Source organism: Neopelma chrysocephalum, unplaced genomic scaffold (genome assembly GCF_003984885.1).
Source record: "Neopelma chrysocephalum unplaced genomic scaffold, ASM398488v2 Primary Assembly neopelma1_119, whole genome shotgun sequence".
NCBI lineage: Eukaryota > Metazoa > Chordata > Aves > Passeriformes > Pipridae > Neopelma > Neopelma chrysocephalum.
The window spans coordinates 1,350,435-1,376,715 of NW_020897781.1; the positions used below are offsets into that span (position 1 = coordinate 1,350,435).

Sequence of the window (26,281 nt, forward strand, 5' to 3'; positions counted from 1 at the left end):
GCCGCCACCGCCGCCGCCTCCGCCTCCCGGTCGCCTCCGTCGGCCCCGTTCCGCTCCCACCTCGTCGCCCCCGCCCCCGGCACCGGCACCATGAACAAGAAGAAGAAGCCGTTCCTGGGCATGCCCGCGCCCCTGGGCTACGTGCCGGGACTGGGCCGCGGGTGAGACGCCGCCCGGGCCCGGCCTGGGCCTTTCCCGACCCGGTCGCCTGACGCCTGTCTGGGTGTCCCCGTCCCTTCCCCGCCCGTCCCTGTCCCCTCTTTAGCTGGGCAGGTTTGTGTTTAGAAGCGAGCCTGGCCCCGGGGATGAGGCCCCGGGTGCTCCAGACGCCGTTGCTGGGAAGGGTTTGTGTCCCTCCCCATTCTGTGCCCGTGGGGCCCTCTGAAACACCATCAAACGGGGGGGGTGTCTGTGCAGGGAGCATTGAGGAGGGTTTGGTGGGGGCTGGGGCCGCCTTTGGTGGGGGTGAGTTGTGTTTGTGTCCCCCGATTCGTTTGTGCCCTCACCTGGGGAGGTCCTGCCGGCTGTGCCCGGGAGCTGCTGCCAGGCGAGTGTGGGGTTTCAGAGGAGCCCCAGTGGCCCCATCCCTACACCCAGACCCTCCGGTAGTGCCTGGCAGCCTGCAGGGCCAGCACTGTGTCTAACACAGCTTAGGAGGGAAACCTCGTCTGGGTGCAGGATGGCAGAGCAGTGAGCTGGGTGGTTACAGTGTCCTTGTGGATGAAGTTCTCCCTGTAAAAGGTTGCCCAGAGAAGCTGTGGCTGCCCCATCCCTGGAAGTGTCCAAGGCTGGGTCCAACTGGGCTTGGAGCAACCTGGTCTAGTGGAAGGTGTCCCTGCCCATGGCAGGGGGTGAGCTTTGAGGTCCTTTCCAACCCGAACCACTCCATGATCCTAAGGACATTTTTCCCCCCAGACTTTGTGGGCATGGTGAGTGGCCGACGCCGTTCTCACGGAGGAGCAATGTTTTCCCTTGCCTGTTCCAGGCAGTGGCTGTGACAGGCTGGGGTTGCAATGAGCTGAGTAGCCACTGGTTTGTCCCCCCAGAGCCACGGGTTTCACCACCCGCTCCGACATTGGCCCTGCACGCGATGCCAACGACCCTGTGGACGACCGGCACGCACCGCCCGGGAAGAGGACGGTGGGGGACCAGATGAAGAAGAACCAGACTGCTGATGACGATGATGAGGACCTGAACGACACCAACTATGACGAGGTGATGAGCTTTGCATCAGCCTGCCCGTGTTTTTCCCCAAGTGGAAGAGGAGTCCCCTGAGCTCCCTGCCCTTGGCTGAGCCTCCAAGGCCAGAATTTCCTGTAGTTTGCAGCCAGCATTTCCTTTTTTTCTTATGGATTTATTGAGACCTCAGTGTACACAGTGTCGTGGTGCTTACAGGGTTTTGTTGTGGCCTTGATTCATGTATTGTGGGCTAATTATCTATACAGATGGATAATTTTCTATAGAGTTTATAGAGAAATATATATTATGTATAATACATATATAAAATATATAACACATATATAATATATAAATGAACATACATAATATATATAAAATATATAACATACATATAATACATAAAATATATAATATATAATATAAAAATATATCATGTATATTATATTTTATATATATTTTATATTTATCTTATTAATCTAATCTATACAGATAAATAATATTCTATGTGATTTATACAATTATATATTTTGTATGTAAAATATATATAAATATGTAATATATATTATATTTTCAATGTAATTTATATTTATTTTATTAATCTAATCTATACAGATTTTAATTATCTATACAGATATGTAATTTTCTGTATAATTAATACAATTATATATTTTATATATAAAATATGTATGTATTTTATATATTATATATTATGTTAATTTTCTGCATAATTTACATTTATTTTATTAATCTAATTATCTTTACAGATTTTAATTATCTGTACAGAGCCCTGAGAATCTTGGGAAAAGGCCCATAAATAAAAATTAAGTATTTTAGGTGATGTATTTTTTGAAATCTAAGCTTTTATGCTTTGACAAGGTTGAACTTTGATGATCTTGGAGGACCTTTTCAACCTAAAGGATTCTATGATGTGTATTTGTCCTTATGTGGCCTGTGTAGTCTTCCTGTGTTTAGATCCCTCTTTGCTTAGTTGAATGTTGTGATATTCTTTCTGTTTGCTTTTGCTGGTTTAGAAAGAAAAAGTGGTTAATGGAAGAAAATGGCTTTCCTATCCTGGGATCTCATTTATTGCTTAATAGAAGCAATTTTGAAAGAGAAGCTGTTTTGAAAGAGTAGCAATTTTGAAAGAGAAGCAATTTTGAAGCAGTTTTGCTTCAAATGGTGTGGGAGAATAAACACGTGGGGTGGTAGAAGAAAGCTGCTTTTATTTAGGGCTGTGTTAGTCTGATGCAGTGTTGTCAGAAATAGCTGCTCGTGCAGTTCCAGTGCTCTGGGTGACTGGTGGGCAGTAGCAGGAACAAAACAGGAGCTTTAAAATGCCTTTTTTTCCTGGTTTTTCTGTCTCTCTCTCTCTCTCCAAATTCACAGTTCAATGGCTATGCTGGGAGCCTGTTCTCAAGTGGTCCCTATGAAAAAGATGATGAGGAAGCAGATGCTATTTATGCAGCTTTGGATAAGAGGATGGATGAACGCAGGAAAGAGAGAAGGTAGGATAAGCTACAGCACTGGGATGAGCTGTTTTCTGGTTAATTAAGGCTATTTTGCACCAGCTTTGAGAGTGGATGTGGTTGAGTTACTTCACTGTAGTTAATTAAGTCTCTGTAGTTCATTAAGATGGTGTGGGGAGATGCTGAGTGACTGGTTTTGATGCGTCACGAGCTGCACAGTGCACTGGACATTGTTAAAAGAGTCATGTAATGCCCTGTAAACAGTGGGTGTTACTTGTAAAACTCACTACCTGGTCTACAGGTAAGAGGAGATTAAAGGCTGAAGTTCCCTTGGTTGGAGATGTCTGTTTTTACACTTTAAGATTTTCTGGTTTGATAAGGCATCTGTCATAATGTTCATAATCACAGCTTGGAAAAAATGCCCTTTTTATACCTTAACTCTGATCAAACACAATTTTCTGTATTAGCAGCACTTGGACTAAAGACTTGCCAAGTGTTACTTTGAGCATAACCTCAGTTCTCCTTTTCCTAAGGGAACAACGAGAAAAAGAGGAAATAGAGAAATACCGTATGGAACGACCCAAAATTCAGCAGCAGTTCTCAGACTTGAAAGTAAGGACAAGAAATGTCTGAAATGTGACTTTTTGTGAGATATGAGAGGTGACTGTATGTTCTTTTGTATGTATGTGTGTTTCTTTGCTCAGATCTTTTGTGTTGACATACAAGTACTTTGTTGTTCTCCAGAGTAGAATTAATTTGTGTTGGAATTCGTCCTGTTCTTGTGGATACACAAGGTAGTGAAATTCCTACGAATTTTGATACTAGGCTTTTGTTTTGTGCTTTATTGAAGGTGTTACACTTCTCTTTTTGGGGGACTAATAACTTCTTGGCATTGAAGGAGTCACTGAGCAGGATCTCCTGCCTCTAAATCTTCTTTTAAATAAAATGTATTGTTTAAGCTGCTGTCTGATGATTAGTAATAAACCATTCAATGCTGCAGGCATTAGGATTAATCTGAATGCTTGTAGCACTGAATTTAATAACAAAATAGATTTGGAATCTCGGTCTGGACTAAAACCAAATTCTAATTAAAGGCATCTAATTCTTTTGTACATTGGATTAGAAAAAAATCTGACCTTTAAGTCTTTAATTGATCTTGAATTATTTCAAGAAAATAAATCTATTAAGGAGTTAGAGCAGTTAAAAAGAAATTTCTACAGCAAATACTGACGACAACTCCTGTTTGAACAGCGGAAATTAGCAGAGGTTACAGAAGAGGAGTGGCTGAGTATTCCAGAGGTTGGAGACGCCAGGAACAAGCGTCAGAGGAATCCCCGTTATGAGAAGCTGACTCCTGTCCCCGACAGCTTCTTTGCAAAGCATTTACAGTCAGGGGAGAATCACACTACTGTGGACCCACGTCAGACAGTGAGTACACAGCAAACCTGGGGGAGCCGTGGTCAAACTTTAGGTTAGAGATGAGGGTTAAACTGAGAGTTGGAAAAAAAAAAGCTACTTGACTAAAAAACTTGGTGTGGTTTGTGAGTCTGTCAAAGGAATTCTGGGTGTTAAACTCCTGTGCTTGCTGGAGCCTTTCAGTGCACACTCATTGTCAGAGAAAATGTGAGGATAGGCAGGGAGAGCCTAGTTTTTGGGCTAAAAATGAAATGTTTAAAAGAGAGTGTTAATTTCCTTTTCCTCTGGCTGTAAAATGGTGATAGGGAGTTTTGGTGAGCATAAATAACATCTGTTTCTGTTACATCAACACCTTGCAAAAATGGAACAGAAAATAAAGTTTGGTTTCACCTAATGGTTTGCTCACCCCTGGAGCAATTGTGTCAAAAATTATTTGCCGTGCAAAATAATTGAATTACTTGAAGATTAAGTAATTTAGCTTGTTGCTCCTGTGGTCATAGAGTTACAGGAGCAGCTGACTGGCCCTGGACTGGTTCCCTGGTGTCCATGGGATATTCTTGTTTAAATGTGCCAGGTTTAGATGCCTGTGCTTGAATTTTTCAATTTCTTGTTGCTTATTTCACTGACTTGACTAAACTTGAGTAATTACCTACAGATTTGCAAATCCTATATGAGAAATGTTCTGTGGTCCAGGGAAGCCATTTCAGAAGTACTTATGTGGGTTTGGCATCTCTGTCCTGCAGCTGCTGGGGAAGAGCAGATCAATCAATACCCTGAGTTATTTTTGAAATCTCAAAGATGTTTTAGGAATGAATTTCTCACTCTTGTTTTTAGCAATTTGGAGGATTGAATACTCCATATCCAGGGGGTCTGAATACTCCATACCCAGGAGGAATGACACCAGGCTTAATGACACCTGGGACAGGTGAACTGGATATGAGGAAGATTGGCCAAGCCAGAAACACCTTGATGGATATGAGGCTAAGCCAGGTAAGGATGTGGGAAGGTAGGATCTGGTATGGCTGGGATGGATATTGTGCTGCTATTTAAGCCCTGGTTTTAGAAGACCCAAGAACAGCAGACCTGTGAAATAATTTTGTATGTCTTCTCCCCAAATCTCATGCCTTCAACACAAATAGAATTTCTTTAGAAATAACAGTTTGTCCCTGGAATTCTTGGTCATTATGGGAGAACAGACTGCCTGGTTATACCAGAGGTGGACTTAAGGCAAACAGCACAGGTGGTGTTACCAAGGAAGCATCTCCTCTGTCCTGTATAGGGATGCAGGACAACCTGCTGAAAAATATTACTCTTAAATTGCTGACTTCTGTTCTTTTTCATTGATTTTCCCATCTAAATGTGGTTTATACTAAAAAGAAGGGCTTTCCAGTGTTTAGTGTGTGGGGCTGTGAGTGGTCATTTCAGTAGCTCTGACTTGACTTTCCCAGGTGTCGGACTCTGTGAGTGGCCAGACTGTAGTGGATCCAAAAGGATATTTGACAGACTTGAATTCGATGATTCCCACGCATGGAGGAGATATCAAGTAAGTTTAAGAAGGATTAACAGATTTATCCTCTTAGTAGTGGCAGTGATCCTGCATATAAATGGGAATCTATCTGAGCGGGTGCTTTCAGCTGGCATTTAATTTGTAAGAGATGCCAGGTGAGTTTTTGAGGATGAATTCTTTTAACATGAAATCTGGTATAGTCTTGAAGCTGAGGTGTTTAGCATCTGACCTGGATGCATCAATTGTGGGGATTGTTTCCATTCTATCCCTATTTCCATGCCAGAGTAATGGCAGGGTGTGGCTGCCTGCCAGCCAGGAAATAACCTGGTTAATTGTACCTGTGTCCTGCTAATTTAGGCTTGATTGACAACCTCTGAAAACCTCTTTAACCTGAAGTTTGACACGTGTTTCATAAAGAATTGCCATTTAAGTCAAAGTGATATGTACAAATACTGATCCTAATTCTTGACTTACATCAATACTTGGGCTCATCAGCTTCTGACTGCAAGTGCCCGGCTGTAATTCCCAACAATCTTGTTTAAGTACTTAACCAGTTGTCACTGATCTCTCTGTGTTAATGTGTGTCCGTAAGCTTGTTTTGGTAGAATGTAGTTTGTGTCACCAGTGTGGAAACATTTGAGGTCACAGTTACTGTGCATATGAGCATGGCTGTGAAGAACTGGCTGGAAAGTACTTACTGGTTCAGGAGAATTGTTTGATGGTGTGCTGAAGATTTTCCTGCCTGTCTTTCCTCCTTCTTTAGTGATATCAAGAAAGCCCGTTTGCTCCTGAAATCTGTCCGAGAGACCAATCCTCATCACCCACCAGCCTGGATAGCATCAGCCCGGCTGGAGGAGGTCACTGGCAAACTCCAGGTGGCTCGAAACCTCATCATGAAAGGAACAGAGATGTGCCCCAAGGTCAGAATCGCTTTGCTTCCCTGCTGTTCCTGGCAGGATAGTAGGAAAAGGTTGTGGTTAATGAGCAGCAGAACCTCTGTTAAGCTTGATTTGGGCTGTGTCTGACATAGCTTTGCTGTCTGCAGTGTTACAAAACACCTATTTAGCCAGAAGCTCTGATTTTATATTCTTGTTTTGATGTAAAGGAAGATTGGTCTTTTTTCCTGACAGAGTGAAGATGTTTGGTTAGAAGCTGCTCGGCTTCAGCCTGGGGATACAGCCAAGGCTGTTGTGGCCCAGGCTGTCCGCCACCTTCCACAGTCTGTCCGGATCTATATCAGAGCAGCAGAGCTGGAGACAGATATCCGTGCCAAGAAACGTGTCCTTAGGAAAGGTGAGAGCTCCTGCGGGGTCAGGGAATGAAGCCTGAGCACTGCACTGTTTGTATTGCATTGTAAGTTGTTCAAGATGTGGCCATAAGTTTAAGTGCTTTTCTTGCTTCCTTGGGGGAAATACAGTTGCTAATGTGTGCCTTAATGGTGGAACTTCCTGCTATTGAGTTAGAGTAGAGGATTGTAAAACATCCTTCAGCAGAAAGCTGTTGTTGCTGAACAGTTCCAAAATGACACTTCACGCACCGAAACCAATTCCAGCTTGATCAAAGTTAGAGAAGTAGATGAAAGCAATTAAAAAACGATGCTCTAGGGAAAAAAAGGGTATTTTAGCTGTCACCTTGTGATACTTTTCGGAAAAGATATGGACTATGAGTTCCAACTTGCTTGTAGCCTGTTAGAGACCACAGTGGTTCCTGGTGGAGGAGCTTTAGAGGCCTTGGGGTTCCTGTGTTGCTGAGCCTGGTGGTCTGGGGGCTTTGTTCTATGTTCCTGAGTAACAGCCTTTCTCTGTGGTGCTTACCTGAAACCTTACATCTTCTCTTGCATTGCACTTGGAGGTTTTCTTCTTTCATGGAATTCTTTAACAGCAGTTTATGTTTTCCTGAACCCAGATCTTCCTCACGGGTTTACAGTATGAATTCTTCTATTACTTGAAGTAGCCTGTATCAGTAGGGATTAGATCCTTCATGACTATTGAATTGTATCAATTGCATCTCCTGACTTTAATCTAGACAGGGAAAAGGGTCTGGATTTAATGCATTCACTAAATCATTGTGAAGCAGTCTACAGTGTTGAGTGGCTTGGTTTCAAAGGAATCAACTGGACACCTCTGGTGAAATGACATCTTACTACATGTGGACTAAAGGTACTTCAAGGTTCCTGGGTTTGAAGTTGCAAGAGTTCAGATATTGACTGTTCAGTATCTTCTTGAATTTCCATTGGCTCAGCAGTGCAATGTGCTGTGAAGTGCCACTCCTCTGACACTGTGTGTCCTTCTCAGCAACAATCATAGGTACTGAACAGAAAAACACTTTTACAGGAGCAGAAATAGACCTGTGAGTCCAGCTGAGGTAGGGGAGAATCTTGTGTGAGAGCAGTGACTTGCCCACTAAGTACCGAGCTTTGCTTCAGACATGGTATTTGCAAGGAGAAAAACATCTTGCTTCAGTTTTTGGAGCCACCTACTTAATCTCTGCTAAAAGCTGTTAGTGGAATGGAACAGGATTTATCATTCTCTTCCCAGTTTCTGCTTGTTAACAGCCTCACAGTGCTCCTCTGCTGCCTAGGGAACATCAGTAATATGGTGCTTGGAACTGTTTGTATATCCAGCCTTAAATAAGTGGCAGTATAACCCATTATTTCTTCTAAAATAAAAAAGCCTGACTGCCAGATAATGTCACTGAAGTGTGACCTTTCATAACATGTTTCTCCTTTCTACTGGCTGTGTGCATTCCTGCCATCCAGCAGAACTTCTGGAGTTTTTAAAGCCTCAATCTGACTGGGAAGCCTGCAAGCTGAGTGGTTCAAATGCATCTTGAGGTCTAAAAATTGAATGCTGTATTTATGAAAACATGTTCTGTCCTGCAGAGTGATGCTTTCAGCTCTTGGAAGCTGACATTATTCACTTAACTTCTTCGGGAAAATCTCCTGCTGCTGCAGACTCTGAGACAAATGGTTAATGCCCGAATCCTTGGTGCACACTGCTTGTAAATCTGTTTGTGTAGAGCTGGGATGTGCTCTGAGCTGAGGCTCAGCAGTGTGCCTCTGCCTTTGCAGCAATGCTTCAAGGAACAGCCTTGCCTAGAAGCCCAGCTCGTTTCAAAGTAGATTTAGATGCCTTTTCCCACCCGTTTTTGTGTCCCTGTGATTGTGCTTTATTGAAGGAGGATGTGCTCAGTCCCCTGTTGCTATGGCAGGCTTGTGTACAGTCACCATGGAAGCAGGGAAACTAATGCTGCAATGCAGCTGATACCAGTGGTCTGGGGTGCAAACTGGAATGACAAAAGGCTAAAAAACCATTTGGTTTCTCAATCTCTCTTTAAGATATGAGGGTGGAAAGGGGTGGGCTGAGTGAAGTTGTTGTTTAAAGTTTAATGTCTCAGACAGCTCATGCAGGACAGGCTGCAGAGAATGCAGTTCTACCAGCAGTAGCTAACTCTTGGACAAGATTAAGGAAGTCTCAAAGAATCCTAATTAGATGGAGTCCATATTGGATTACTGGAAGCACACTTTGTACTCATGGCTTAGGGTGTTAATGTCAGCAACACCTCTAAGTTTTTATGCATCTCTGTTTTATTTTTGCAGCAGGAACCTGAGCTGGGGTCCATTAAGCTGCCAGGAGATGCCTACAGAAAAACTGAATTGTGAAGGGACAATTTCAACATCTAAGAAATGAGGTTGTGGTGTTACTTAGTGTTGAAGGTGCTCCTTTTTTATAGAGGCAGAGCCAGCATGTTAAGCTGCCTGATTTTGAAGATCCTCATATGCCCATTTGCTGGAGCTGGAGGCTTTGTTCAGCCAGGTGTTTTACTGAGGAGGATGCAATTACAGCTTATGCAGCGAAAAAGCCCTTGGCTTTCCAAAACCTGTTTCCAATTAAAATGATTAAGTGTTTTATTTTCTGTTTTTTAAATTCTCATTGTGGAAGCAAGAGCCAATATAAGCAAAGTTCCTTCCCTTCTCTCTTTCAGGAAATTTCATCTGTAATAGGACAAATCCTTTAGTATATCATCTTTAAAAAATACAGCTCTCTTTGATAAACTACTTTATCGTGACTGACATAATTGTTTTGCCTCTCTAGCCCTTGAGCATGTTCCAAATTCGGTGCGTTTGTGGAAAGCAGCCGTGGAGCTGGAGGAACCTGAGGATGCCAGGATCATGCTGAGCCGGGCTGTGGAGTGCTGTCCAACCAGTGTTGAAGTGAGTTTAAAAAAAGTGAAATAAAGAACCCCCTACACACCACTTGGGGCTGGCAGTAGAGCTTTGCAAACAAAAGGCAGGGTGAGGTGCAGGGTTTCTCCACACAAGGTTTTCTACCACACGCTTCATGCCGCAGCGGGAAGGATGTGATGAGTAGTGGACTGTGCTTTTTTTTCTCCAGAGTTAATTGTCTGGTGGTCATTACATGCCTCATTTTCCTGTGTAATTGTTAGGTTAGTCAAGGCAGTGCACAGCTGTGCCTGCTGTAGGCACTGAGCCATGTTCACATTCATGTGTGGTGCCTCGACAGTTGCGAAAACATGCAAACGTGTAGCCTGGGGAATCTAAAAGTTGCTCGTTTCTGAAATGCTGAACCAGGGTGTTAAATTCAGCTGTTTGAGAGGTGATGTGAACAGAATATAGGAGTGCAGCAGCCCAGCAGATGGAGATGACATCTAGAGGTGATCAGGACTGAGCTTTAAGAGCAGCAGTAGCCTGTTTCTGCTATCCTCCATTGATATTCCGCAGCCTGCTTGTAGTACTTGAGGACTGTTGCCAACCAGTAGCAAACAGCGTGAAGCTGCTTATCTCTGTGGGCTGACGCTGCCATACGGCAGCCTTGTCATCTCCTTGTTCTCATCTCAAGTACATCTTTTGTTGCTCTGCAGCTGTGGCTTGCGCTGGCAAGACTGGAGACATATGAGAACGCTCGTAAAGTCCTTAACAAAGCCCGGGAGAATATTCCGACGGATCGTCACATCTGGATTACTGCTGCCAAACTGGAGGAAGCCAATGGAAACACCCAGATGGTGGAGAAAATCATTGACAGAGCCATCACATCTCTTAGGGCTAATGGTGTGGAAATCAACAGAGAGCAGTGGATACAGGTATGTGCTTGGTCTTGAAGGCCCATGTGAACTCTTCAGGTTCTGTTTTGAAGGCTGCTGATGGTGGGTGTTGTGGGGCAGAGTAGTTTTGCACCTGGCTTATCAGTGGAGTTCCCTGTGAAGATACAAGAGATGAGACTAGGAAGCTGTGTAGGGTCAAGGCCATAAGTGATACCCTGGAGTAACACCATATGTGTTTTGTTGAAAAATGTCTGGTTTACTTCTGTCTTGGAAGATAAGCAGCTTCAAGTTGAAGCAGCTGCTGCCTTAAGTAGGACAGAGGCTTAAAGCCTCCAGTAAAGGATTTAGGTATCTTTTGCATATGTCTCTTTTGGCTTAAAAGGTATTTGTTTGCCCCAGAAGTCTTTGTCAGATAGTGTTGTGAGAAGTCAATACAAATGCTGCATTTGCAGCATGTAGGAAATACTCTTTTAGTCCTGTACTGAACCTCTTTTCTCCTATGTCCTTGAGCTTAAGTCTTTAAAGCAGTTTCCTACTAAGATCACTTGCAGTGGGTCAAGGCAGCAAAATCTTCTTGGCACACTGCTTAAGAGCATTGCTAATAATATTACTAGAAGAATTCTAACTTTCTTTACAGCAGTAAAATAAAGGTTAATTTCAACTTCTCCTTAAAAAAAACCACCAGCACATCGTTGTCTTCTCGAGTTCCTTCTCAGTACTAGAACTGTTCCATTTCTGTTATCTGATCAGAGATCTTTCCAACAAGTTGAAGCAAGACATGCTTGGCTTTCTGAAAGCTTTGTGTGTCAGGAAACTCCACTTTCTCATACGTGCTCTGAGAGAGCCTTTGCACCTTTGATTTAACACTGGTTGAGGGGATATTCATTTAAAATCACTTACTGCTTAACCTGTATTGAAGCTTAACAGTTATCTCAAAGCTGCAAGAAGGTCAGTAGTTTTGATGTTAAAATACTTCCTTGTGAAATTTTTGCAATCTTTTATTGGCCAGGTCCCTGCTTGGCTCAGCGCAGGGTTGTGGAGATGTAAGAAGAGACTTTTGGGGTTGGAAAGGTCACACATTGTCACACTTATTCCTTTTCAGTGGATGCAGTTGATGTGTTCTGTTTCTTAACACTTCTGAATGACTCTGTGTACAACTCCAGCACCTTCCTCGTGGGTGCAGGCTCCTACTTAGTGTCCAGATGTGTTTGAGTAATAACATATTTGTGCTGTGGCCCCGACCCACAATGTCTCCGTGTTTGCGACTGAGGAGTTGCCACTGCAGAATTGAACTTCTTGTGCTGAGCTCTCAAAATGAGCAGGGTTTTACTCTTGTTTCTAGGATGCTGAGGAATGTGATAAAGCTGGGAGTGTGGCCACGTGCCAGGCGATCATGCGAGCTGTGATCGGGATCGGGATTGAGGAAGAAGATCGGAAACATACCTGGATGGAAGACGCAGACAGTGTATGTCCAGCTGTGATGCTGGGTTTTGTTGCTTTTGTCTGTTTTGTTGTGGGGTTTGTGTTTTTTTAATTAGAGGAAATTGAACTGGAGCTTGGGAAATGGCTTTTTCAGTGAAAGTGGATGTGATTCCCACACCACCTGCCTGCCTTTGGCCACTTTGTGCCTCAGGAAGTTATTGGATTATAGAGCTTTATTCAGATTTGCATTTTTACTGACCAGAAAGTTGACATTCAGATAGACTGTTTGCTGGTTTTGGTGTGGATTTCTTTTAGGGGTGTCTGACATCAACAGAGATTGAGGTCTGAGTAACAGAGCTGGGAGTTGAGTTTGAGGCCTAAACATTGTAGCTCAAGAGTTAATGTAAGACTGGGAGTGGGTAAAACTTTTACCAGGCTTTCTTTGCTTTAGGGGAATAGTTTGAACATGTGCTAAAAACTAAATCATATTTCAGCATGAGAAATGTCCAACTTCACTGGCCTTGAATTGGGCTCCGAGCAGTGGGGGGCACATTCTGTGGTGCTTAGGGTTTTGCCTGTGAAATAACAAAATGAAGTGCAAACATGAGAGCCTTTCCAATGCCTTACTAATGTTTCAAGCTGGCCTGTGTGTGTCAGTCCCACTGAAAGGCCAGGGATACTTTTGCTCTGTAGAGGGATGCTCGGAAATTCCTTCCCTGCTTCCTTTTAAAAAGCTGATAGTAAGTGTTCTGTTCTCTATAATGCCCCAATTCATGGATTACACCGAGTTAGTGAGTTCTGTGTTGAATTATGCATGTGTAATTCCTTCTTGCTCTCGATTCCACTGCACCCCTAAGCTGACTTAGTTCTGATCTGTTTTCCTTTAGTGTGTTGCTCATAATGCCCTGGAGTGTGCCCGAGCAATTTATGCTTATGCCTTGCAAGTTTTCCCGAGCAAGAAGAGTGTGTGGCTGCGAGCAGCTTACTTTGAGAAGAACCATGGAACCAGGTATGTGTGCTGCATAATCCCTGCGTGGAGGGGTTCATCCTTGTGACAGGGTGAGAGGCTGGGGAGGAAGGGAGGCGACAAGATGATCCCTGAAGCCCTGTCTTGCACGAATTAGTGCAGCTGGTGGAAACTTGCTGATGTTGTTTGCAGGTCTGACCTCCTTTGTTATTGTTGTGCTCAGAACATCATTAGGTTTTATGAAGTCATAAAATGGTTTTTGGCAATAGGGATTACTTGGTAAAAATAGCTCTGAATAGGCAAGGTAGGAACAGTCATCTTTGAGAAGGCTTTTCTAGAAAAGTATGGGGATACAAATCACCTAAAATGTGTTTTATTTAATTTTCATAGATAAACTGCTTCATCGCTGAAGTTGTCCAAGCATCTCTGGCATCTTCTGATTAAACATACTGTGAATGTGTATCAGATCCTGAATTAAGATTGGTGTTATACTGTCACAGCTCAGGCTCTTTTCAAAGTTTATTCATAAAGCTTTACATGTCAGAAGCTTTCTGCCCAAAGTTTAGAAGAAAGCAAACAATCTCTGCAGTAGGCCACTTATACATGTGGAATCATCCTTACTAAAGCCAACAAGGCTGTAGGGTGGAAGTGACTGTAGATGCTGAATTCTGCCTCATTCAAGCCTCTTTTTAATTGGGAACAAACACACCTTTGCTTTTGATGTTGTTCTCCCATGTTTCCCAGTGGTTGGCTGGCTTTTAAGCCCCATGTTCTACCTGTAAAGTATATTTTCCAGAGGAGAAAAAAATAAATTCAGTAAGATCAGACCAGCTTCATCTAATAACTCTGAAAAACTTCCTGTCTCAGTTTCTACTAAGGTTTGTTAGACAGAATGCTCTTTCCAAGAGAAAGGAGCAGTTTGTGTGCGGGCTCTTCCCGCAGAGTCTGTCAGGCAAAGGTGTCTGAACAATGAGCCGTTTGTGGAGGGCTGATTTCAGAACCCTTGTGAAAAAAGACCCCACCCTTTCCTTGTTATGAAACAGCTTATCAAGGTTTACAACGTTGGACTTTGCAACAATATTTATAACATTGAGTGATAGTGAAATTGGTGTGCAAGATCTCGCCTTTGGCAGTACCTGGAGGGATTGTAACTTGCTCTTTCTTGTCTCAGGGAATCCTTGGAGGCTCTTTTGCAGAGAGCTGTTGCTCACTGTCCCAAAGCAGAAGTGCTGTGGCTCATGGGAGCCAAATCCAAGTGGCTGGCGGGAGATGTGCCAGCAGCCAGAAGCATTTTGGCCCTGGCTTTCCAGGTGGGTCTGTTAGATGTGTCAGATGGTGTTAAGTGTGACAGGTAAAGAATACAGAGGAGGCTTTTTCTGTCAACACCTGATTCCTGCTGCCTTTCAAAATGGTGGAGACTTCCGCTGATCTTTGTTTGTGTGACAAAATGTTCTCCTGTCAAATAGCAGCAAGCTGGAAGACTGTGTTCCTGCTCTTTTAGTAGTACCACACCAGGTTCTGAGTTGGAACAGGTTGCCCAGAGAAGTTGTGGCTGCCCCATTCCTGGAGGTGTTGAAGGCCAGGTTGGATGGGAGCTCTGAGCAGCCTGACCTAGTGAGTGGCATCCCTGCCCATGGCAGAGGGGTTGGCATGAGATGATCTTCAAGGTCTCTTTCAACCCACACCATTTTACGATTATATGAGTTTGCAAACCATCAGTTTTACTACCATGGCTCCCACCAACCCCACTCATGGATCAGAATCCCCTTGTCTTGGGTCACCTCAGGGAAAGGGTGGGGGTCTGCCCTAATTAATGAGGTCACTGTATTACTTTTGGTTTAGACCAAACCCACTAATCTAATTCAAAATGAAGGGAATTGTCTGCTCAATGCTGTAACAAAGATGGGCAGAGCAGTTCTAATGCTGGGAATTAGGCTTAGAATCTAAGTGATAGCAAAAAAAAAGACAGGTCTTGAGATGGAAGGTAAAAGATATTTAGTTCCTGAATTTGTTCTTGGTGCTCTTTGTTACCATCCTGAAAAGTTCTTGACATGGATGCCACTGAAATGACTTTTATTGGAGGAGCTTTCACAGACCTCAGTGGGGAATTCAAGCTGCATTTCTTTTGCTTGGGGTAATAAAATGAGGATCTCATTGTGGCAGACCCTGTGATGTTTTCAGTATTTAAACTGGAAGTTCAGAAGATCAAGCATTAATTCTTTTCAACAATTGAGAAGCATCCAGCTTCCAAACTGGCATACATCTTTGTGTTGCCCATCTGTTTTGGAGAATTTCTATAAACTTCAAAGGTCAAAGAAGACTGGGAGGAGCTTGAACTGAAAAAAAAAATTAAATAAAAAATCCTACTGCGGATTGACAAAGCTCTGATTTCAATTTTAATCTGGATCAAACGAAGGATTAAATCTGCTGTTGATTCACTGTGTGCATTTGTCTGTCATTTTGTGTTCTTGCAGGCCAACCCCAACAGCGAGGAGATCTGGCTCGCTGCCGTGAAGCTCGAGTCGGAGAACAATGAGTATGAAAGAGCGAGGAGGCTGCTGGCAAAAGCTCGCAGCAGTGCCCCCACGGCAAGGGTAAGGACACGGGGAGGGTGGAGAGGCTCAGGCCACTTGGCCACAGGGGATTTGGGACGGAAGGAGGAGTTCCTTCAGTTCTGTGGCCTTAGGGATTGACCATGTGGCTCCCTGCCATTGCCTTTTGGGCCGTGTGGCCGCTTCGCCGAGCGATTCTCCAGCGGATTGCAACACACGGCCGTGGCATGATGGGAAAAAAAGGCTAGGATAAAGTGAAGGGTTTCAATTTGTTTTTTACACAAATGGCAAAAGTCAGGAAATTCCCAGTTTACAGCTGTTTGTATAATGATTGTGTTGCATAAAAGCACTCTTGGGAAAAAAGAGGGAGAAAATACTTTCACAGAAGACTCACTTATGCTTGTACTAAAGTCAGCTCTGGGGTGGTTTGGTGTTTAAACCTACACTCTTGTGTTTATCTCCAGTTACCTCTGGTATGATAAACTTTGTCGATTTTCAGCTCTTCATAGAAAAGCATTTTAACTTGTCCAAGTAAAAGAAAAATTAGTTTGATCTTTGTCCTCTCTTCCTTTCTCTCAGTTGGTGCTTCATCCTAGATCTTTTAAACTGTCCTCTTTTGCTCTTGTCTCAGACTTGATGCCTCTCTTGCAAGGTCATGATGGGGGCAGTTTGGGAATGGGAAGGACAGAGATCAAAGAGTAGTGAGAGAGCCTTGAGTCTATAATGCATTTTTCACAGCTGTGACTTCCCTGCACAACCAAAAGGAAGGCTTTGGGGGACAGAAAAATAGATGTATGAGTTTGTAATGAGCAGGACAACAGTTACAGCCTGAAGGCATAAGTAGGAATACGTGGTTTTGGTAGCTTGGATCTGAGATCAGACTGTGCTGATAAATCAGGCTCAAATTTGTTAATTGGTTGTGTTCTTTGTACAAATACTATTCTTTCAACCCAAACCATTCTATGATTCTGTGATGATTCTGTGATGTTGCAAATGCCAGTTCTATGCAAATGTGAGATACAGGTTGATCACACTGTTCCAACTCCTTTAATTTTTGCATTTACCTTCTCTTTGTTATATGTTCCCACTGTTATTTAACCCTGATATTTTTATTTTTATTTTACTTCAAACTGTAGCTAATCAATAACATTCTAATGAACGTATGAAAGTGGGAACCCACTGCTTTGACAGACCAATGGTTTTTCAGTGGCTGCTGGTGGTAAACAGCTCTGGTTTGCTCCCAGGTCTTCATGAAGTCTGTGAAGCTGGAATGGGTGCTTGGGAACATTGCTGCAGCCCAGGAGCTGTGTGAGGAAGCCCTGAAGCACTATGAGGACTTCCCCAAACTGTGGATGATGAAAGGACAAATTGAGGAACAAAAGGAGCTGGTAGAGAAAGCACGGGAGGCTTATAATCAAGGGGTAAGATGGATGTTACTGCAGGTTTGCTTTGTGCTTCTGGTGTGGAGAGATGTCTGTCTTTGAATCCAAATGGAGAGCCAAAGAGATGATTTCTGTTCTTTCTGTCATTGGTTAAAACAGTAAAAAAAAAATAAAAATTAGGACCTTGAAATAAGCAGCAAGAATTTCTCTTATCCATTATCCATGTGCAAAATTCACTTTCTTGCTTGAGTTTGCTGTATGCCTGAGTCCTCTCAGGTAGGGAAAAAAGGGAAAAAAGGCATTGCACAGTAATTCTCTAAGACCTGTAAAGACTAAAAGCAGAAGTCTTAAAAGAAAATCCTCCTCACCTGCTCCTAGATACACACAGTGAAAGGAGGTGACCTACAGAGCACTCCTATCTCTTTTAAATGGTAATTGGTGTCCTTGGATATGAATGCTCAAAGTCAGACAACCATCAAAGTAATTTGGACACAGGTTTCTGCCAGAGTCGGTATTTTAATTATTTCTTGCACACTCTGCTGTGGTTTGGGGATGTGTGAGAGCCCTCTCTCTCCAGAAGCAGCACAGATTTAAGGGAGGTGTGTTCTTTCTCTTGCTGCTGGGATAGCTCAGTCAGGCTTAATGTTGACCCAATTGTTTTGGATACAGGATAAACTTGACTTCTGTGCTGTAAAACTAATTGGAGAAATTTGGGTGACAACTTTGTCTCTCTTCCTCTAAACTCTCCAGGAGGATGTAGGGAGGGAATTTCTTTGCTATAAGGGTGATAATATTCTTTTCAAATCTACCTATTACCGTCCTTTTTTTTTTTTTAAACAGTTGAAGAAATGCCCCCATTCCATACCCCTGTGGCTTCTGCTGTCCAGGCTGGAGGAGAAAGTTGGGCAGTTGACTAGAGCAAGAGCCATCTTGGAAAAGTCTCGCCTGAAGAATCCAAAAAATCCAGATCTCTGGTGAGTTGTGTGGAGATTAACTGAATTTAGGCTAAAAATTTAATGCATTTTCCAGGCCAGCTATTTCACATCTGCTCAGCCATTTCAGCCTGGAACTTATGACCATGCCCATCCTGGAGTTTCTTCCGGACTAACAACTTCCCTGAGCAGACCTTTCACCAAGCAGAAATGCTTTGGTGATCCTGGCTATTGTGTAGCTACTCTGAGGATTTGGGGGTTAGTTTTTTCCTTTACTGATAGTTGTAGTGCACAAAGCTTGCAAACCCAGGGCTATTTCTTTTCTGTTACAGTCCCCTTTTCAGACTGTTTTTGATCTGAGCCATTATAGAATAAAAGTCACGTTTATTTTTAGATGGGAGAGGAATGGGAAGATGTCAGTCACCTACACTTATTCGGAATATGGGCAGATGTTTGCAGTTTCCAGTGACTCACAGTTTGTTTCTCCCTAGTGAATATGTTGTCATAAATATCATCAGAGTCTCTTCCCTTCCAGGTTGGAGTCTGTGCGATTGGAGTACCGAGCTGGGCTGAAGAACATTGCAAACACTCTGATGGCCAAGGCATTGCAAGAGTGCCCCAATTCGGGTGAGCTGGATCTCATTTCTACCTTAAACATGGTTGTTTTGCCCAGACATCTTTTCCTGAGATGTCCTTTCTGGCCAGGTCTCAAAGTATAGTGTTTCAGAGAGGAGTCAGCCACCCTTCTGCAAAGGAAATGTTGAGGGTTTTTGCGAATAATCACACTTGCTTTGTGCTGTCTCACACCAGAGAGGTCACAGGTTGTGTTGTTCCATTTTTTCTGCAATATCCAGTGTATTATTACATCTGTGGTCCACAGTTTGTCCCCAGGTTTCCTGTGAAAGCATCTTTGGATATGGGCTGGTTTTTCTCTGAAGCTGGTAGAAGTCTGCCAAGGTTTAAAATTAAAGAAAGACACTTGAGTGTTTGTAGTTAGGAAGTTCAGTGGAAAAGAAATGGTGTTTTCCCTGTCTCCTGGGAGTACAGCTGGCCTTAGGAGATTCCCAGTTGCCAGTTTGCCCGTGCTGGTTGCACCACTGTGAGTTTAATAACTTGTGGTGGCAGCAAATTTCAATCGTAGTCATAATTAGGGGATCATGTACCATAAACGTTCAGTCCTGGGTTTTGATTATTTTAGCTCATGTAAGAAAAGGCTAATAGGTCATATAATGTAAGTCAGTTGGTTCTAACCAGCAGTGGAAACATTTGCCTTTTGGGATGGGAGGAGAAAGTGCCGAATGTTTCCCTGTTTTGGGGGACAATTGCAGGAAGACTTAATTATTTAAACATGTTGACACCTTTGGGGAGAAGATGTCACATAACTACAAATTGTAGTAACTTACTGCAGGGCAAGCCGGCTTAGCTTGCCTTCAGGCTGGGTTTTGAAAGGTGTTTAATTGATGGCTGCCTAATCCCAGTGAAATAATTGGGAATTAAGTGACTTTTATGACATGATAAACTCATTGCAAGCTGCTCTCCAAGCGAGTGGGTCACCAAAGCACCACCCAAATCCTGCTTTGTTTTGTGAATGACCTAATGCTTAATGAGTGTTTGCCACCACAGGCTCTTTTACAGATCTTGCCTGTTGCTATGGAAATGGGCAGCAGGATCTCAGTTTTTGTTTAAAAAAATTACTTCCAACTTTATCTTAAACCTCAACAAGAGAATCGAAGCCTGCAGGAGTTGGCTCATTGGCCACCTGCAGACGTGTAAACCAGAGGTTTGTGTCCATTGATTGCTGAATTGATTCCTCATGGCTTATGGCTGATGTGGGCAGGCTGTACAAAGAGTAAAATTGAAATGTCGTGGTGTTTGTGGTGACAGTGATCCTACATATAAAGAGCAAGAAGAGGAGAGTTCCCCTCCAGTCTGTCACTGCGGTCATCAAAGCTCATGTGTGTTCCTGTGGTGCTGTTTATTGGAAGTGAGAGCACTTTGAAAGAGTCCTGGCAGACACCAGCTCTCAGGCTTTGCTTTGAAGTGATCAGGTGTGGCTGGCTGACATGAGAAACTGCAGATTTCATGCTCCCCTGAGCATATTTCCTTCCTTGCTTTTGGGAGTGACAGGAGCTAGGGATTAAACCCACCTTTCCTGGACATACTCCGTCCTTCATCAGTGTGTGCAGAGCCAGCATCAATAAGACTGTGGTGCTGTCCAGCATCCTTGAAACTGCTCCCAAACTGTACTTTGCACCTTTTGGGACTTCTGCCACTTCAGTTTCCTGTTCAGGCAGATGGATACCTTTCCCTTTGGAAACACAGGTTTGCCCTTCCTGTTCCAGAGTTTGTAGTGTCTCACACTTTTCACTCAGTGAAAAGCCCGAGCTCTGGGTTGGGCAGCGCTGGAGCTTCAGGAATTATGGCACTGGGGCCTTCAGAGCTGAAGGTCCAGCATTGTGCACACAGGAGCTAAAAATTCAGAGTACTGAGTGAAGGGTCTTTGCGGAAAGAGGGATCTGGGATGAGGTTGGGGGTGGATAACCACTGGGGTGGGGGCCATAGTGCTGCTTGTCTTAGAGAGCACTGGCCTAATGGCAGAGTGGGGAGGGTTAATCTCTAACACTAAACAATCTTCCTGCTTGTCTTGATTAAGGAATCCTGTGGTCAGAGGCAATTTTCCTTGAAGCGCGACCGCAACGAAAGACCAAGAGTGTGGATGCTCTCAAGAAGTGTGAACATGACCCACATGTCCTGTTGGCTGTGGCCAAGTGAGTTCCTGTGCTTGATGCAGTAAAAATATCCATGTCTGTGTGTGTGGCTGCATCCAGGATGAATCACTGCACTCCAGCACAGCCATGTGATCCTGGCTGCAGCAGCTCTAATAAGTCCCAAAGCAAGGAGCAGCTCTCGAGCTGTCTCCTAGTAACTGTGCAAATCTCTCCCTTGATTCCAAGCGGGGGATGTCAGCCCTGCCCTCGGGTTCTTCTGGTGGGTCTGGGACTGGCACAGACAACAATACACTCACACAGAGCCCTTTGCCAGTGCAGGGTATTGGCACCCTGCAGACTGCTTTCTTTCTGTCCCTTGAAAGGGATTTCACTGTGCTGTCAGGTGAACTAGGCTTAATTAAGTGGTTTAGGATGTGATTGAAGTATTTATGAAAATAGGGGCTTTTTTTTTAGCTGGTTATTTTTCAAGTTTTATGTGGCTGACTGTGTATTTTTCATCTTTTCTCTCTATCCTAGATTCTGTCAGGTGTTTTTTTTTTAACTCTGAGCTAGATTCTGTGCTGCTCCTGAATTTCTGCCATGTCAGTGTTCTTCAGTTGTGGCCCTTCCCAGAATTCAAACCACCAGCCATTCTGTAGTTTGCTTCTCTGAAATGGGAAAATGATCTACTAGGATTTGTCTTGTCTAGATTGAGTTGTGAGGCTTCCAGTGATGAAAACCCATTATCAGAATTGACTCTTGCCATATCCTTCCTGCTCTGATGTGTGAACAGTTTTACAGCAGCCGTGATGGGAACAAACTTAACTTTTCTCTCTTTGTGGAAAGTGGAAGAGGTTAAAGCAGGAGGCATTTTGCTCAAAGTTGCCCAATTCTTTCACAACTGTATTTTATAAGCCAAAGAAAACTGTAGGATACACTCCAGTGACTGCAACAGTGGGTTCTGCCAGATCCTGACAGCTGACTTGTTCAGCTTTAGCAGCAAGTGAGAAAAATGTTAACTTTTGCTTTATGGAAACTGCTCCCAGGCCCCTTCTGGTGCAACCTCAGGCAGTTTAACAGCTAATCCCAACATAAACAGCTTCCACCTCCCATCATGACTTGCCTGTAGATACAGAGTGTCACACATCTGTGAAAAACTTTTGGTAAATATATTGCTGAAAATGGCCACTACTTGCAGGTGTTAAGCCTCTGCTATCATTGTTCGTGCTCTTTTAAATGACAGTTTATTTAACACGGAACAATCAAGAGTATTATAGGGCTTAAAAACAATCACATAAGCTGTATAATTTTATGACTGGCTAAGCTCTTTATGAGGGCTGGCTGATTTGATAAAGACCTTATAGCTCAAATGAACTCTTTAATGCAAAGGAGTGAAACCAAGAGACTCAGCTGGTTCCAATACTGGGGAGAAATTTCAGTGTTCACCCAGTGCCTGGATGAAATGGCAGCAGTGGGGCAGGTGCCAGGCTGGGGTTTGAGTGCAGAAGCTCCGTGCTCGTCTTTCCTTGGAAAGTGGGGCTGGCAAGGCAGGTCTGCTCCACTGGAGCAGGCTGTGTGGGTGTGAGTGTGTGACCACACAGCAGGCAATTACCAGCTTTCAGAAGTTATTTAATTGTTGGATGCTAAAACTGACTTGAAACGCTAAGAAATTGGAGGAGTGGGAATAGATGTAGGCATGCGATCCTGTCTTTTTCCACACCAAATCTGGAACAGCAGAATTAAAGCCATTGAGTTAGGAAAGGTTGAGCTCAGTAATGCTTCCCCTCTCAGGAGAGTCTGTCTCTGCCCGGGGCTAAGTTATCCTCTAAGTTATTCTGCCTCACTGCTGGGCAGTGAAGAGGAAATGCTGGTTGTTCTTTTCAGTCCTCTCATCGCTTCTCAGTGGCAGGATGGCCTGCAGATGCCTAAAAATCTGCTCTTTCCTTCTGGAGAGAGCAAAAAATTGGAATATTCGTAGAGCCTTTAGGTTGGAGTCCTTGTGGGTTGGCACCTTCCTCTAAAGTGAGGCTATTTGTCAACCCCCTTTTTCTTTTCCCAACAGGCTTTTCTGGAGTGAGCGTAAAATAACCAAGGCCAGAGAGTGGTTCCACCGGACAGTGAAGATCGACTCGGATCTGGGGGATGCCTGGGCATTCTTCTACAAATTTGAGCTCCAGCACGGCACAGAGGTGAGTGTATGCCTGGGAACAGGGAAGGCAGCAGCAATCCCTGGCTGATGTGGGTTGCCCAGCCCTGGTGTTGCTGTGGTGCTGGGCTGAGCACGCTGCTGCTGCCTGCGTGGTCACAGGTGAGGCTGGCTGTCACGCCTGGTCATGAATGAGCATGAACAGGCCTGTGTGGTGGCTTTTAAAAGGTGCTGTCACTAGCTGAGCTGTCTTTCAGACTGCTTTGCTCTCCGCAGTCGTGCTGGCTCGTGCAAAAATCTCTGAAATCAATCTTCCTCCTGTAAAACACAACCTTGCTCGGAGGAGATTGTGCTGGAATTGCGATGCTGGGTTTGTGTAACTGGTGCTGTTTCTCCCAAGTGTCAAGTGCAGGTTGCATGTGAGCACAGCCAGAGGAACAGCCTGTTCTGATCTCTTATGGCAGTTTTTACTGCCTGATATTCCTGAAATGATGGGGGTGTTTATTTTCTGACTTCAGAGAGAACTCTCACTTGACAGAGCTCCTGCAGGCGGTAACGCACAGGAAGTTTCTGCTGCAGTTTCTCTGCTGTAGCCAAAACTTGCTCAGCTGTAACTTGGCCAGTTTGTTCAGCCAGGCAGGAGAGTTGCTGCTTCTGAATTTTGACTGGGGCTTCCATATTGCCTTTGAAAATAACAGACCCCAAACCCCACTGTAAGCTTTGGAAGAGTATTTGAATCAGGGAGGGCTGTTAAATTTTTCGTTCCGTACCAGAACAAACCAGGACAAACCATCGTTTCTCTTTTCTGTAGGAACAACAAGAAGAGGTGAGGAAGCGCTGTGAGAACGCCGAACCTCGCCACGGAGAGCTCTGGTGTGATGTCTCCAAGGACATAGAGAATTGGCAGAAAAAGATCGGAGAGATTCTCGTGCTTGTGGCAGCCAAGCTTAAAAATACCTTCTAGAGTGTGCTGGCCTCAGCTGCCTCAGTGGACTCTGTAGGACTTCCCTGCTTGTGGTGCATTGGTTCTCACGGCAGCACAGATTTTGGAGAACAGGAGATGGGTGATGATACGAAGGAGCTTTCTCCCAGAAGGAACAGCTCCTTCCTTCTTTCCTCAGCGCGGCCATCAGCTTCTGCAGCACATCAGAGCATTGTTGCTGGTGTCACGTAGGAGACACAAGCAGTCTTGTGAGCCTCTGTTGGTGATTACATGTTGATTCCCAATTTCCCCCCTGCAAACACGAGCTTTAATTAGCGCTTGTATGGATTCCGGTACATGGCAGTCCCTCTGCTCTCGGCCCTGGCATGTGTTCCCTGTCCCCCTTTAGTGTTTGGCCCATCTGAGGCTGGTTCCTTGTCAGCAGATCTGGATTGTTGCTGTTGGAATACACTGAGTGTTCTTGAAGGAGATGAGTGGAGTTTGGGGACCAGCCCAGCAGCACCAGGAAAGGTCTGGGCTGGTTCCTCTTCTTTAGCTGGTTTATCTCCGTCTCCTCTGCTGACAAGCTGCCACACAGCTCTGAGATGTTCCTCCAAACTGAGCAGCTGGAGCATTTTGTCATATTCAAAAGCATATTTTTAGACAACTTTTCCTCAATTTTTAAATGTAAATGATAAACCTTATTCTTTTAGGTGTCTGAGTTCATTAAGCACAGTTTTAAAGTAACAAGGCAAAATCCAGCAATCCTTGAAAGCCCTTTGAAGGAGGAACCTTTATTTAGAGTCGTTGGGAGACTGTGAGCTGTTACACAGCTGTGGGGTGGGGGGTGGCTCTCTTCAAGTGCAGATGGAAAAAAGTGAACTCATTAGAGGGAAAGCTTTGTGTTTGGGACCCTTTATACACTGTCTTCAATTTTCTACACTTGTGATCTGTACTATTTCTACCCCAAACCCCTGACTTTCTTGTGATCATAGAATGAGAAGCTGTACTGTCTTACACGTGAGGATATAGCAGCAGTATCCGGGTCTGTGGATGTGTGTTATCCTATGTATTTAGTTGGAGGAGAAACTCCCTTATTACTTGTTGGAAAATATGTATAAAATACAGCTTGTTTTTTTTTTGTTTCCTTCTGTTCTCTTTGAGCGTGGTCTCGCCCTTTGACTCTGACTGGGAAGAGTGGGTCTGATAGCAGAAACCTTTGGACTTATCAGGCTCCCACCACTCTGGGAAGGTGTCTGCCAGTGGTGGCTGCACCAGGCTGGGCTACAGCCTTTTGCCAAAACGGAGATGCCCGTCTCTTAACGCTGGAGCAGAAACGGTTGGTCTGGAAGCAAAAGCCTGTTTTTCTTTGGGTCCATAACGGAAACTTTTGTGCTTTCTTTGGAATAGCTGGTGAAAGGGTGTAGATCACGGATGTCCTGTGGAATTGTAGTTCTCCAAAGGTGAGTGGCAGGCGGTGGGAGTTGAGAGACTCTTGCTCAGGGATTTTGTGCCATCACTGTCATCCTTCTGGTGAGTGGGATCATAGAGAGTGGAGGAGAGTTGGGGAAGGGGAACGGAGATGATGTGAGAAGGAGAGGGTGGACATGGGAAGGGAACGTGACTGGACAAGCATTCAAGACTGAGGCAGAAACTGCAGGATAAAAGCAAGTTTAAGAGTAGTTTTCAATGTGTGCTGTCCTTCAACCCCTTGTGTTCCTCACACAGGGGCTGTATCCTGCTGCTCTGGGAAGGCATTCTGATTCCTGGTGTAGTGTTGTGCTGGGGAAAGCTGGGTGCCTGTGGTGCATAATTCCCTCTGCCCAGCCCTACTGTTAGTTGGTGGCTGCAAAGTTGGGATGGGAAGGGCAGTGGAAATGCAATGATGTGGCTTTTCTTGCTGGAGAGATTCCTTACTTGTGTTGGGAGCATCTCCCTCGAGCCAGATACCATGTGTGTGCCCACCAATGGGATCCACATGCTTCTCCTGCCCCTTGCTTAGGTGGCTGCACCACATCCTGTAAGGACTTGTTGGGAAAGTCTACCTAGAAGCCCTGTGATGGAGAAAATGCACAAGGAGCAACCTTGTCTAGGGGAAGATGTCCCTGCCCATGGCAGACATGAGCTTTAAGGTTGTTTTGGGCCCAAACCGGTCTGGGATCCTGTGGCTTGCTTGGGAGTTGCTCCCTGTGGGTGGTGGAGAAGAAATGGTTTCCTGGCGCTGTGCACACACCCCCAGATATGGAAGCCCCAAGCAAGGGGCCCTGTGCTGGACCCTGTGCCACCTCCTTGCAGCACCAGGCTCCTTTGACCACCTGCTCCTCCTACCTGCAGCTTCCCTTTCCCTTGGCTTACATTCCTTAGCTTTGGGATTATGTTTTTTAGATAAACATAATCAAGATCATCAATCTTAGAGCCTTTTTATGTTTGTAGATGTCTTGGTGGTTTTTGAGTGGATTATGGCACCCATGAATTTTAGCTATTATAAAGAGCTCAATAAAGAAGTTATATGGGTCCTGTCCCGGCGGAATGCTGCTCTGTGTGGTGGGTCCCACTTCCCAGGGAGGAACGTTCCTGGCAAACTGAGCAGAGCTGGATTATTCACCATTTGTTCTGCCTCT

The 26,281-nt window shown here is 44.4% G+C and overlaps 2 protein-coding genes across 2 annotated transcripts in view; both read left to right on the forward strand.

The window, feature by feature from the left end:
• PRPF6 (pre-mRNA processing factor 6) lies at positions 1-24,807 on the forward strand. Its single transcript, XM_027697351.1, has 21 exons — positions 1-161; positions 1,047-1,215; positions 2,566-2,684; positions 3,179-3,257; positions 3,897-4,073; positions 4,896-5,051; positions 5,510-5,604; positions 6,332-6,488; positions 6,699-6,861; positions 9,663-9,781; positions 10,450-10,668; positions 11,972-12,094; positions 12,939-13,060; positions 14,190-14,328; positions 15,493-15,612; positions 16,815-16,991; positions 17,793-17,926; positions 18,420-18,511; positions 20,538-20,652; positions 22,655-22,781; positions 23,550-24,807. The coding sequence occupies exons 1-21, from the start codon at positions 91-93 to the stop codon at positions 23,700-23,702; spliced, it is 2,826 nt and encodes a 941-aa protein (XP_027553152.1). The 5' UTR covers positions 1-90; the 3' UTR covers positions 23,703-24,807.
• The window catches only part of CUNH20orf204 (chromosome unknown C20orf204 homolog), an 8,438-nt gene continuing 6,174 nt past the window's right edge, over positions 24,018-26,281 (forward strand). The window contains exons 1-2 of the mRNA XM_027697577.1: positions 24,018-24,044; positions 24,874-24,999. Of these exons, the coding sequence (XP_027553378.1) occupies positions 24,018-24,044; positions 24,874-24,999 (153 nt within the window). The remainder of the gene's footprint in view (positions 24,045-24,873; positions 25,000-26,281) is intronic.

Bases quoted from the DNA above. Each gene is read 5' to 3' on its own strand.
- PRPF6 (XM_027697351.1), top strand. From the start codon at position 91: ATGAACAAGAAGAAGAAGCCGTTCCTGGGCATGCCCGCGCCCCTGGGC. The intron at 12,095-12,938 runs GTATGTCCAGCT...GTTTTCCTTTAG, and splicing joins GGATGGAAGACGCAGACAGT to TGTGTTGCTCATAATGCCCT. The intron at 14,329-15,492 runs GTGGGTCTGTTA...GTGTTCTTGCAG, and splicing joins TTTTGGCCCTGGCTTTCCAG to GCCAACCCCAACAGCGAGGA.